Source organism: Acinonyx jubatus, chromosome B1, assembly GCF_027475565.1.
Source record: "Acinonyx jubatus isolate Ajub_Pintada_27869175 chromosome B1, VMU_Ajub_asm_v1.0, whole genome shotgun sequence".
Lineage (NCBI taxonomy): Eukaryota > Metazoa > Chordata > Mammalia > Carnivora > Felidae > Acinonyx > Acinonyx jubatus.
The window spans coordinates 57949040-57962390 of record NC_069382.1 but is presented as its reverse complement, the minus strand read 5'-3'; the positions used below and the strand labels follow the sequence as shown (position 1 = coordinate 57962390).

Sequence of the window (13351 nt, the reverse complement as noted above, 5' to 3'; positions counted from 1 at the left end):
GTTGACCATCAAATTTTAATCTTGAACCTTTTCTCCAGTCTTCAAATTATTAACATGAAGCGGAATGATAAATTGTAATTTTATCATTACCATATCGCTGTGTAACAAGCCCTTGTTACAAAATCTCCACCTACTGTCTCCAAAAAACCAATAGAAAACCCATACATTATATTATCTAAGTGATCTATTAACAGATGAAATTTTAACCAACTTCATACCAGGAAACTATTAACAGAGGTACTTCAATCACATAGCTTAAAATATGGAGAAAAGACAGGTAAAAAATTATCTTAAGCTGTAGTAGTCTTTTTACTTTTTAAAATTTTTATAAAATACACTAATTTCCCAAAATAAAGAATATTATGACACATTGGTGTCAACTTACACAGATGAAAGCTGATGTCAGCTTTTTTTCTAACTAAAATTCATTTCACCAAACCTTTATATATTACATGAATATCCAAGTAAAGTATTTTTTTAAAAATTCAACACACAGGAACATAATGTACAGTGTTTTATATATATATATATATATATATATATATATATATATATATATATATATAAGGTTAATTTAGGAATGATTTCATTTTCAACCACATGATATATCTTTTTAAGACCATGAAACCTCTTGCTATCGCAAGAAGACTTTTCAGTTCATGTTTCTATTTCTCAGTTGTAATTCTTAAAAGTAAAAAATGAAAAAGGGTTTTTTATTTGTTTTTCACAAAAAAACTGTAGTAACAATTTCATTCACTACCAGGATGTCTTCCCTCCTTTTGATTTTAGGACTACCCAGACCCATGACCGCTTGGTGCCGGAATGTAATGGGAAGAGGCCAATGACATCAAAGAATGGATATAAAAAGACGGGCTCAGCTGGATCCTGCCGCCGTTGTAAGGTGTGGGCACTTTCACTCGTGAAAGGCCTCCCAGAGCTGCAAGAGAACAGTCACAGGAGCAGTCTCCCGGCTCATCCTTTACATCCGTCAGCTGGGAGGACATAAAGGAACATTTTCATTAATGACTTGTCTAATGGCTGATGGATTCCTTAGCCAGGGAGGGAGCGAGTACGCTCAGAGACCTCGGTCAGGAGCAAAAAGAATACTGTTTATTTTACACCTCCTGCATTGGTCACTTCTGAGCGCAAACCAACCTCAACAGGAAATTGCAATGAAATATACACACCATGCACACAGTCCCTATTACTGTGGGAATCCAGTAACACATGCAGGATGGTGGGAAAAGAATCACAAGGGATGAATGTAAACTTTTCACAGTGTTTCTTATAGCCTTTGACTTAGCACGAGTGCACCACTTACCACCACAATCTCACAAACGTTTTATTGTGTCCTGGGCATGCAGATCACTTGGGGTAAAATGGGCGATTACATTTCATAGCCATTCTCAGACAGGAGTACAACTTCAATTTTCCCAATTTCCAACCAATGAATCAGCTGCTTCTGTTATAAAACTAAATACATTTCCGAATACATTTTTGTTTGAGGTTGTGCTTTATTCTTATCACTTCACTGGCTTCATTCTAGGGAAATTAAAAACCCATAAAATTATACTGAAGACTAGGTCTTAAGGGTGATTCCTGACCAAACCAGAAAGACAGGGAATCACTAACTTCTCTTCTCTTGTTTCTGTCTGCCTACCCCAGGCCTTTATTGATATTGATTCAGTTATAGGTTTTAGTTTCCTAAAGAAGAAAACCAAATTAGAGAACTGGCATTTCTGTCTTAAAGAAGTAAAAAGTAACACCAGTGAGGGGAGAAAGGGGGATTCATTCTGTCGAAAAAAAAAAAAAATCTCTTGCTCTCAACAGGAGATAATCCAGCTTCTCCTTAGCTATTATTTCATAAATTAATAATTTCTTAAAATCATAATCCAAAGAATTTATCTATTACAAGAAAAATTCAAGTGTAAAAAAGGAAATAAATTAGTTAAGCCTTGTAAACAATTGTCCATTTTAGCTATATATCTTTTTAAAAAGGTTTCTCTGTATAGCAAATCAGACAGTACAAGGCACAGTTCTTACACATCAGAACCCAGAATGATAAGACCCATACACACGCCTTCTTCACACTGTTGGCTGGCCTAACTGTGCTGAGGGCACTGGGGTCACACACCCATCCTCTGCTCATCTCCTGACCATCTGGAAGTCCAAAATGTGCTCTTTCCATTAAATTGCTTTGTGCTATTTTGTTGTGTGATGTGACTTCAGCCTTCTCAATGTTAGTCTCCTCAGATGTTTTCCACAAAGCTTCCTGGGAAAAGGCCAGTTTTCCCATTACGTTGTAACGTGCCTTTGAACCAGCCATCTTCTCGCTTTTTATGGACAAACACGATATCTCCTTCTTTAAGTTCAAGTTCTGCCTCACTCTGAGGAGGATAGGAAACTACCACCCTGTGCCTAGAAAAGAGAGATATATTTTAGTTAAAGCCACTCAAAGTAGTGAAAAAAAAAAGGTACACTATTGGTCTACAGAGCATTAAACATAAACAGAATAGAAAATAACAGAAGTTTATAACATCTGTAAAACAACTCAAAATACAACGACTCTCTGCTTCGTAGAGACTTGATTTTAATAGAGTTGACATGTGTGTAACAGTCCATTATCGATGAGACTGGTTTATCTGAGTGACCTGTACAGCAAGAGCTATTCTTGTCCCTTTCCATTGTTTGTATCTTGTTCATACAGAAAATTTTATTCCGTTTCCTAGGAGGAAATGCCCTGTCCTTCCCTCTTCTCCAAGAAGAAAAGGAATGAATTCATTTGATTGGTGAGATTAGGAGAAGTGGTTGACTAGATGGATTCAGTCCTCTCTGAACTCCCTGCCTCTAGGCTGAGTGGCTTCTGCTCTGCTTCTGCTTGTAAGCACGGGATGATCAAGGGCCAGGGGGGTCAGGCCTGCCTTCTAGAAGTGAGTCTGGAAGTCCATCTCTCTGTGTCCCTTACTTTGGGGCTTGACATGGATGAGGCAGCAATTCTAAGGCAGTTCATCTGCCTTACATACCCAAATTCTCCTTCAGGCAGGCTGTCCTACGGTCTAGACAAGGAGGGAAGGACAATGACCACAAATTCAATCCAACACCACCAGTAATGAGGCTGATACCCATTTGTCTGACAACTGTGTCTGTTTCTTTATTGGTTCTCAACTCAGATATTAGTAGGAAAAAGGATAATTATCAGTTAAAACCCCAAGAAGCCTTGTTGGTTTAACATTATCTTCCTTCTTCCTTTCTCCTTAGTCTCCTTGTGCAAAATTATGATTAGCTGCCATGAAAGCCAGACGGAGGCTTTGAGCCCCATATTCTTTTATTTTTTCCAGCGTTACTTCACTCCTTTACTCTCTCTTGCTTTTTCCAACCAAGGCAGAGGAAGGGGGGAGGGTGGTATGTGGTAGTCAACCTCCAAGATGACCCCAGTGACCCTTGCCTCCTGGTATTCATACTCTTGTGTAGTCTTCCCCCACAATGCATGGGGATGATTGGTGTGACCAATAAAATACTGTGAAAGTAACTGCGTGATTTCTGAGTCTAGGTCATAAAAGGCCTTGTAGCTTCTACATTAGTTTCTCTTCGATCTCTGAAGAAAATGAGCTGCCGCATTGTGAGAAAACTCAGCATCCCTATAGAGAGGAGAACATGGTGAGTAACCAAAGTTTCTTTCTAAAAACCCAACTAGCCAACAGTGATGTCAGGAAGCCACCTTGGAAGGGACTCCTCTAGCCCTGGTCAAGCCTTTACAGGACTACAGCTGAGGCTGATATCTGGATTGCAACCTCAGGAAATATCCCAAGCCAGAACCACCCAGAAAACCCACTCCCAAGTTCCCAGCCCACAGAAGCTGTGGGGAAATAAATGTTTATTGTTGTTTTAGGCCACTCAATTTTGGAGGTAATGTGTTACATAACAACAGATAACTAAAAAAATGTGAACATATATTTTTCTCCATTTGCTGTTATGCAGTATTCAATCATAAAGGTGATTTCAAGTTTCTACTTTCGTTTGGTTCTTAAAGTCAGAAAATAAGTTCAGAGCCTCACAAGACCCACTCTTGACTGTAAGTAAAGAATGGTATGGCTTAAATAATGATAGTCATAACAAATTCTATAGAACTGCCCCTAAACTATGAAACCCATCAGCGACTAGCCCTTTCAGAAGATTGCTAGCTTCATCAATCTCCTCTCATAAAAACTAGAATCCACTCTCATTAAGAAGGACCCCAGCAAGAGCCCCAGACTATTACTCTATAAAAAAAGGCATCTCTGCAAAAGTCAAATGGCTTCCCCAAACAATTCCTGAGCTACTCTGGGCACATGAACCAAATTATCCTCCAAGGTCTGAAACAAAGTATAGCATAGAGGCTAATTTATTATTATTTTCCTTCCTTCCTTCCTTCCTTCCTTCCTTCCTTCCTTCCTTCCTTCCTTCCTTCCTTCCTTCTTTCCTTCCTTCCTCCCTCCCTCCCTCCCTTCCTTCCTTCCTTGTTTTTGAGAGAGAGAGAGAGATGGCCCAAGTGAATGAGTGAGGGGCAGAGAGAGAAAGGAGAGAAAGAGAGGAAGAGAGAGAGAGGAGAGAGAGAGAAGCAGTGCTCACCCGAAGCGGGACTTGAACTCATGAACCATGAGATCATGACCTGAGCCAAAGTCAGATGCTTAACTGACTGGGCCACCTTGGTGACTTATTATTTCTAAGAAACGTTCATTTAATTCAAACATGAGTTAACATGTTGAACCCACTGAACCCACCAGGTTTGGGGTTCAATCAAGCATGCCCACACAGGTGCTGTGTACTAAGCTTGGGTCTAAGGGCTGACATAGACTTAAAGGTCATTTAGAGCAGTTTAACTTTGGGCTAATTATCTCTGCTCTCTCAGCCTCAGTTTCCTCATCTGTAGGAAAAGGTTGTAGTAACTTAAACAGGTATTTCCATGTAATGGAGTAAGATTATGAATGTGATGCTCTTAAGTGGTTTCTGTTACATAGTTTACACCCAAAATGCAAGCTCCCATTGCGATCACGTGGCTCAGGCAATAGCAGGCGGGGGTCTGTGCTTCAAGGAGGTGAAGAATGGACCAGGAAGTCACTGGTCACCTCTATCCAGGAAACAGACTCAGGCCACAGTCTAAAGAACTGCCTGATAATGAGACATGACACTTTAGAATGATAAAGTTAGGTTTTGGAATCTCTTATCTGATATCATTAAAAGCAGGACAAATAATTTCATTATAGACTTATCTGAAGAAGGGTTTCAGATGAAAAGATTTCTCAAGTCTGATGCAAACATGTTAAAAATCCACGTGGAAAGCAATGTAATAAGTTGCCATTTGGGGGAAGTTAAAATTTGAGCAAAGCTTTGTAATTCTGGAAAAAGGCATACAGGTGACTCAAATCATATTCAGAGTAGATCTTTCATGAAATGTATTCCCCATCGGTTCTCTGGGAGATGCCTTAAAGGTGAAATGGAACAAAAATAGTTCTTGAAAAACTTGAAGTGAATTAGATTAATATTTGCATTTTATAAAATGCACTAAACCAATTTCGTCAAAAAATTTTTTGAACTACAACTGCTGCTGGGCTAAGAACATAATCTTCCTGCCAAGTTCCCAGTGGGAGCAAATTTTCATTGCGAAGTTATAAACCTCTGGGGGGCGGAATGAGAAACCCTGTGCATAATGGAAAGTGTGACACAGCCCTGATGTATGAAGGCTACCAGGTGCCGCGGTAACAGACTCTACTCAGAAATCTTCCAGCTAGGATCCTGGCCTCGAGCCTTGTAGTTTGCACACAGATTTCTAACATAGACTCTTAAGGCCAGATTCTGGGCGCAAATGGCCAACTATGTCAGGCATGGAAAGTAGAATGTTTACAGACCAACAGACACATATAAGGCACAGCTGCAGAAGCCCTTCACATCTGTTCCTCCACCCTCCGCCTCGCTTGGATTATGCTTATCTGAGTAGGGCTTTTGGGAAATTCTGAACCTCAGGAATCAAAGACCCCTCTCCCATGACATCCATGGGACCTGCTAATAATCCCACTTTCAAAATCTGCACCCCATCTACTCCTCTTCATCGTCACTGCCGCCATCCTGGTGGACAAACTCATGACGTTCACCCGGTCAAATAATCTACCTGCCCTCCCTGCCTGTATTTCTTCCTGCCTCCATTCCATTCTACGCAGATCCAACAGACCCATTTTCTTAACTGGCAATTCTGCTTGTAGTTATCTATCCCTCAAAAATCGTAACTGGCTTCCAACGCCTGTGAGGAAGGTTAATCCTCAGCCTGGCATATAAAGCCCTCAATGATTTGACCCTCATCTCTCTACCTATTGCTGCTATTATCTCCATGAGTGTGCCAAATATGCCTCTACACCTGAATGTGCCCTCCAAATATGGCTTCTACCTCTCCGTTCCTTGGTTCATGTGGTTTCTTCCACTGGGAACTCCCCGTGATGACGCCTCTGCCCATCCACACCTGATTAGCCTCCCACAGCCTGGCTCTAGTTTGCCCCTGCAAAATCTTGTCTAGCCCGTGGCTGGAAGTAATTTCATGCTTGCTCAGGTCCCAGAGGCCTCATGTACATTTCTTACGGCACTTAGCACGGTTTACATTGCACTGTTACCATCTGCATCCCTGTCTCATTCATCTTCCCAGACCATACGCTGCTTGAGGGGGAGAAGATGGTAAATTCACTTTACGTGCCTCATACCACTTAGCATAATTCGTGATAATTCTTTTTTTTTTCCATGGTAATTCTGAGTAAGTGTGCTGAATGACAAAAGAAAAGGCACAATGTATAGAAAACTATTTTTAAAAAGATGCAAAGCTCCTTAAAAGGAATGTAATTTGACAAATGCTACAACACGGATGGGCCTTGAGAACATCATGCTAAGTGAAATAAGCCACACACAATAGGACAAATATCATACAATTCCACGTACGAGGCACCCAGAAGAGTCAAACCCACCGAGACAGAAAAGTAGAGTGGTGGTTGTCATGTGCTGCCAGTAGAGGGAATGGGGACTTACTGTTTAACAGGCGCTGAGTTTCAGTTTGGAATAACGCAAAACTTTTGCAAATGCACAGTGGTGATGGTTATTCAACAATGTGAATGTACTTAATGTCACTGAATTTTACCTTAAAAAATGGTAAACTTTATGTATATTTTACCACAATTTAAAAATAAATGAATAGGGGCGCCTGGGTGGCTCAGTCAGTTGAGCGTCCGACTTCGGCTCAGGTCATGATCTCAAGGTCTGTGAGTTCGAGCCCCACGTCAGGCTCTGTGCTGACAGCTCAGAGCCTGGAGCCTGCTTCAGATTCTGTGTCTCCCTCTCTCTCTGCCCCTCCCTCACTCATGCTCTCTCTTTCTCTCTGTCAAAAATAAATAAACATTAAAAAAAAATAAATGAATAAATAAGTGAATAAAAAATAATGGAAAGAGTAGGGGAAAATAAAAAGAAAAATGAAAAAACATGGAAAGCTGAGTGGTCACTTGGCTGTTGTAAAAGTATCCCTTTGAACAGAGACCCAGGGGACAGTGTGAGGTGTATAGCAGGGCTCACAGACTTGGCCACGAATGGGTCTCTGCCTGTTAGCAGCTTTGTGACCCTCACTGTCTGTGACGGTCACCAGAATTGAAGAAACAGGCTTGCTATACAAAGAAGCCCCATCCACATCCCACTGCCCATCTTCCCACCTCAGGCTATGGTGTTCCAGCTTCCACCTAAATGAGCACTTGCAATCTTTCATTTGTATAGATTTTCTATTTCCTTTATTTTTCTGGCCTCTCATGCATTCTCTGCAATTCATACATTTTTTGTTTGTTTGTTTCTAATCTCTCTTGGTATCAACCCAAATTGGACCCCCTATGGCTCTGGGAGGCACTCTGTCACCCTAGTCTGGGTAAGTAACCTTCACTGCTTTCTGCCAGTTGCTACAGCAATCTAATATCCAATTAAGTATTTCACTGGCAAAACCATACTAGCTCGCTTTGTAGCTTTGCTTGAAGTCCAAGTAAATTATGTTCATTGCTTCACCCGGTGGGTTCATTGTCACTGACTCAAATTAATCATGCTGGTGAAACCCGACTGACTTTCTGTAAATCTATCTCTATCCAATTTGTGTGTTTCCAAGTGTTCTAGCTTAATCCCTGATCAAAGATCACAGGTTCTTTTCCAATTTAAGAGATGGGCTTATAGGTATGTGGTTATCAGTTTAATTCCTAAACTTCAAAATACACAGAGTTGATGTGCCGTGTCTCCTTAAGCCCTTATCTGTCTATGCTGTTTTAGTAGAAAAAAAAAAGAAAAGCCTGTCACATATACTTTCTTTTACTGCCATTCTTTCTGAAATATTTCTACTTCCTCTTTGCAATTTCCTAATTATTTTTTCTCCATTATCTAAAATAGAGTCAAAAATATCTGTTCTGTTATTTCTGCTGTCATCAATTATACATGTTTTGCTTCCAGGATGTAGCATTTCTTGCTTGTTTTCCTCAGCCTCTCTAACAAACACAAAAGAATCCTTTTGTTCCTCAGAGAATTGTCTCAGCTGACACCACAGCCGTCAACACACCTCAAGGTTCATCCCTTCTTACTGTGAGATTGCTTAAGTCCTTGTATCACGTGAATGCTTCTTCCCATTGAAGGGCTGCCCTAGTCACATTCTTTTACTTTAGATTTATGGGACAGAGCCATGGTTTGAGGGGAAATTTTATGCTTGTTCTCGTTATACTCTGCTCTCATACGGCACCAATACAATACAATGAGAACTACTTCTATGAAATTCTATCAGGAAAAATTCTACCAGAAGAACCCCAGGCTTCTGCACTTTGCCAGAGCAGGAGTTGTTGCTATTTAGGTTGTGAATCAAGGAATCTAAGATCCTGAAATACTTTCTGAATCATAGAGATGTTAAAGTTAATCTTCCCTCCATTTTTAGTACTAAGTACTTTTAATTGTGTTAAAAATTTTGAAATATCAAAACAGGTAATCCCTAAACGGCATACTTGGTAGTTTCCTACTAACCAAAAACTTTCATTCCCAGTGGATAATAGGATGTTTTCCTATACTGTTTCCACACCTTTTTCCTACTGTTTTTATAGCCAGTCGGACCTAAGAACACAAGTTAAATAAATACCGTCACCATCAGTGTATGAAGGCAACAGGGTGGTGAAAAGTTGGTCAGGCTGGCTATTATATTTAATATTCTGTTGAACATATGGATTATAAAAATATAAACTTGAGCAGAAATCTTCTCCAAAGACCCCTTTTCTACTTGTAAAAATGGAAATGGTTATATGAAAAACTTGCCAGAGAATTCCAGAGTGCCCATGCCCATCTGTTCCATCATTAAATTCTCCATGTTCCCTATGTGATGTGCATCCCCAGCTCCCTGGACCACCATCACCTGTCTGCATTAGCGATTTCTCCCTTTCAGATGCACTGAACAGCAGGAGCCTGCTGTTAGCAATGAGCTCCTCTAAGAGGAAAGGGCAGGAATGCAGAAGCCACAGAGATTGAGGACATCTGGCAACTGAAAAGGAATGCATAATGGGGGAGGGAGGCAGCAGTGCCAGAGCCAGTGCCTAGGGAGAGGCTGGGCAAAATGAACGATCGCTCAGAACAGTCACACAAACACCACAAATGACAGGGAAAAGAGGAGAGAGACTCAGGGTATGAAGGAAAAACTGCAGATCGATGCCTGGGGGTGGGGACGAAAGAAGGAGCCTTTGTGACCAAAAGAAAGTAAACAAGTCCCTGGACTAATTCCAGGGACAGAAGCCCTATCCCTGGAAAGCGGAGTATTACTGCAGGAAAAAAGGCTGACTCTCAGAATAAAGGATTAAGCGAATGCAGGACAAAATTTCAAAGCTTTACTAAGAGCACAACAGATGAGGGGGAAAGATAGAATGATTTTATTTGTGGGGGAGGAACACTTTTCAGAGTACTGTCTCATTTCAAAACTGGTTTTATAAGGATTAGACCTATGTAAAGCTATTTCACCTCACTATGAAAATATATAATAAATTGTGTACTTTGTACTTAGTGCACGTAGGCTGTTTAAAGTTTCTTCTTGTCCAGCTTATTTTTTGATAATTCAAATTATACGAATGAAGGCCTCAAATTTTGTGGGTACAGATGTCCATCTGAAATACAGATTTGTAAATTTAAGTCATTGGAATGTGTAACAGTTTATAGTAAGACTTCAAATCAGTAACTGAAAATGAGACCTACACTGTAACACCTCCACAAATCAGAAATTTGATTTATAAAATTCAGGTACAGAAGGAATAAAGCTTATAGAAACAATAAAACAGATGGCACTTTTAAAAACAAATGTTTATATATTTATGCATTATGTGAAAACAGTCCACTATTTTAGTGTGCTTCATGATGTTTTCCTGGCCAACCACCGGTGCTTCATTTCTAATTCATATAATCCTAGCAGATAGTTGCCTTGCTAAATATATAGTTTCTCCTAACATATTCCTAGAACCCCACTGGTTGTATCAAACAGAACTACTCCCATGTGTAATCATGATTTAAGGCCAGAATCAGTAACACAAGGCCCCTCATTCCGAGTGGAACCCAACCAACTCAGTGTCAGGAGGGGGAGTCAGGTCTCTCAGAACTTAGGCATACTCTCCTAGCTCAGGAAGAATAAAAAGAGAATTCTCTTGGTTGGCAGAATTCTCCAGCTGCTTTACAACCAGCAGGTACTTATGTAAATGTTTAATAAAAAAGGCAAAGGATGAAAGGAGGGAGCAAAAGCTGGCGATGGAAGAGAAGCAAGAAGGAAGTAGATGCGAACCAAGTTCCAGGGATTAACACATTTCATCTGGTTACAATTCTGGAGGGGATGTCTGGAGAAAATAAACAAAAAGAGGGCTGGAGGCCTAACCCATGTAAGGAGCACAGCAAATGGTACAAGAAGGGCAGTGCTTGCCTGTTACTACAAATTCAGTTAAAACGAATTTGGAGGATGTGGAAAAGTATCCTCATGTTGGAATAAATATTCCAGCACAAAGCTTGTTTGCATTTCTTCGTTTCTCCGGGAACGACAGTGAACTCACCTCTCACAAACCACAGGCCTAGACTCATTCATGACAGGGCCCAGGGATGAACATGGCTGACGAGGAGGTGGAGCGATGGGTACAGCGGAGTCCAGGGAGCTAGTCTTCCGATGAAGAGCGTCCTGGGCCACAGCAGCAGCCACAGCCACAGCCGGGGCCGGGCAGTCCCCATCGGCAGGGCAGGAGCCGGCCCTGCCGTGGGCGCCCCCTAGAGGCAGCTCAGGTCCCACTGCTCCCTGCAGAGGCAACTCCCCGCCACCCAGCTCCACTTCCAGGGTGGGTGAGGCTGGTGGAGATGCTCGGGGCTTACGTTTAGTGGACGCGCCAGAAAGCAACTTCAACAAACCCTTTTTCTCTTTCTAGGAAAAAAAAAAGTACATTAATTAGAGATGGATGGTACTGTTGTTATTGTAATCGATAGGGTGCTAGTTTTCTATTTTTGGTTTGATTTTTTTTTTTTTTAAGATTTGTATTTTTAAGTAATTTCTACACCCAACGGTGAGGCTCTACCTCACAACCCTGAGATGGGGAGACTCATGCTCTACCGACTGAGCCAGCCAGGTGCCACTGGTTTGGTCTTTTAAGATTCATTTCTATGGATATTTGGTTATTTATGATCTAGCTCCCAATTCCTTCCTGTATGATGTTAACCTGACATTTGGTTGTCTTTCCTCTCCCTTTCTGCCTGCATGTTTGTGCTTGTATGACACTCCACTGTTCATCTTCTACTGAGGCAGAAGTAGATAAAAAAGTAAAGCAAAAAAAACCTCACCAAGTCACATCTCTGGCTTGGTGAAGACAGAAGTAGACATTTTAGGACAAAATGGAAATTTCTGATTATGGATTTAATTTCTTGAGATTATGCCTATACTGCCTCTAATTCTTATGTGCTGAACTAAACATTACTCTCCATCCATAGAGCATTTTACTCTCTATCCATAGACTTGATTCTTATCATTTATGGAGAGTAATGTCTTGATCAGGGTTAAGGACTAAAACAGTTCTCAGATGTCACCACCTTGAGGAAATTTAATAAGCCAATAATGACAGAAGTCAAACCATTTCTATTGTGCAAGAATATCTTGGATTAGAAAGCCAAAACAACTCCACAAAATTTTAAATAAAGCTGCAGTATAATCAAAAACATTTTTATGTCTCTTTGCAAGCAAAAGTAGGAAAAAAATTTTTCCCCAGCATCTTTCTCCACAAAAACCATCTCTAGAATCTCTTGTCTCTTTTGACACTCTTGTTCCTTGGACTGCTAGGAAAACCAGACCTAGAGCTAGGTTTTCTTCATTTCCAAACCCTGTGTCAATGTTCTTTCTGACAACCAAGCATAGACAACAATCATTTCACGTTGTTTTACTAAGATGTCAATGACATCACCAAGTCATCTGAATGGAAACATTTCAGAGGGAAATAATTCTTCAGAAAACTATAGGCAATCTGGAATCACTAAGGTCCACTAATAGAGAAATAGAATTATGAGGGGCCCACATGGAGATAGAACCCTGAGGAATTTTTCTTGAGAATATGAGTTAGTTCATACTCCATAAAAATCCCTTGGGGAAAAGGGTCTGAATCCATAAAAACACAGATCCATTAGAGACAGAACGGCAGGAAAAAGGAAGAGACAAAAGTAATGATTTAGCCAGATGACGATAAAGCATTCCAGGGAAAAAGAATCCCAGGAAACTGCAGGCCCCATTTAGAGAATACTGTTCACAGTATGAACCAACCCATGGGTTGGAAACGGGGGACAGGGAAAGATGGTGGGAGCGCTGAAGTCATCTCTGTACAGCTCAACGCAGGCTGCAGATGAGCAGAGCCAGACACTGGATCCACACCCCCCTTCTCCCCATCCCAGCCTGAGGAAGGTTCTTTGGCATTTTTCTTCAAGGCCTGGCCTTAACTCACCTTGCAGGTTTTTGCTTCATTTATTTAGCTTCTCATTTCCCAAGGGGCTACTAATACATTCCAATAAACGACCCTATAAACTTGGACTACCTGCTTGATGCCTGGACCCCATCCACCCAGTGCCTAATGCAAAGATGCATCTATTGAGCCAAGAGGCCAAGACTGAAAGAGACTGAGATGGGGGAGGAAGGGAGATGATTTAGTGAGTCCCAGGGCTAAAAGAATAAGAGAGGACATTTTGTAATTCTCAAATCATACAATGTGCGGTGAAGTGGGCCGAACAAACACCTGCCAAAGCCACAGCTATACTTCTTTAAGGGAGCCTGAGGTCTGGAGGGCCG

The 13351-nt window shown here is 41.0% G+C and overlaps 1 protein-coding gene across 1 annotated transcript in view; it reads right to left on the bottom strand.

The window, feature by feature from the left end:
* Positions 1–1329: 1329 nt before the first annotated feature.
* The window catches only part of SH3RF1 (SH3 domain containing ring finger 1), a 177360-nt gene continuing 165338 nt past the window's right edge, over positions 1330–13351 (bottom strand). The window contains exons 11-12 of the mRNA XM_053216730.1: positions 11094–11452; positions 1330–2418 (exon numbers count right to left, since the gene is read on the bottom strand). Coding sequence (XP_053072705.1) covers positions 2250–2418; positions 11094–11452 — 528 coding nt within the window. The 3' untranslated portion in view covers positions 1330–2249. The remainder of the gene's footprint in view (positions 2419–11093; positions 11453–13351) is intronic.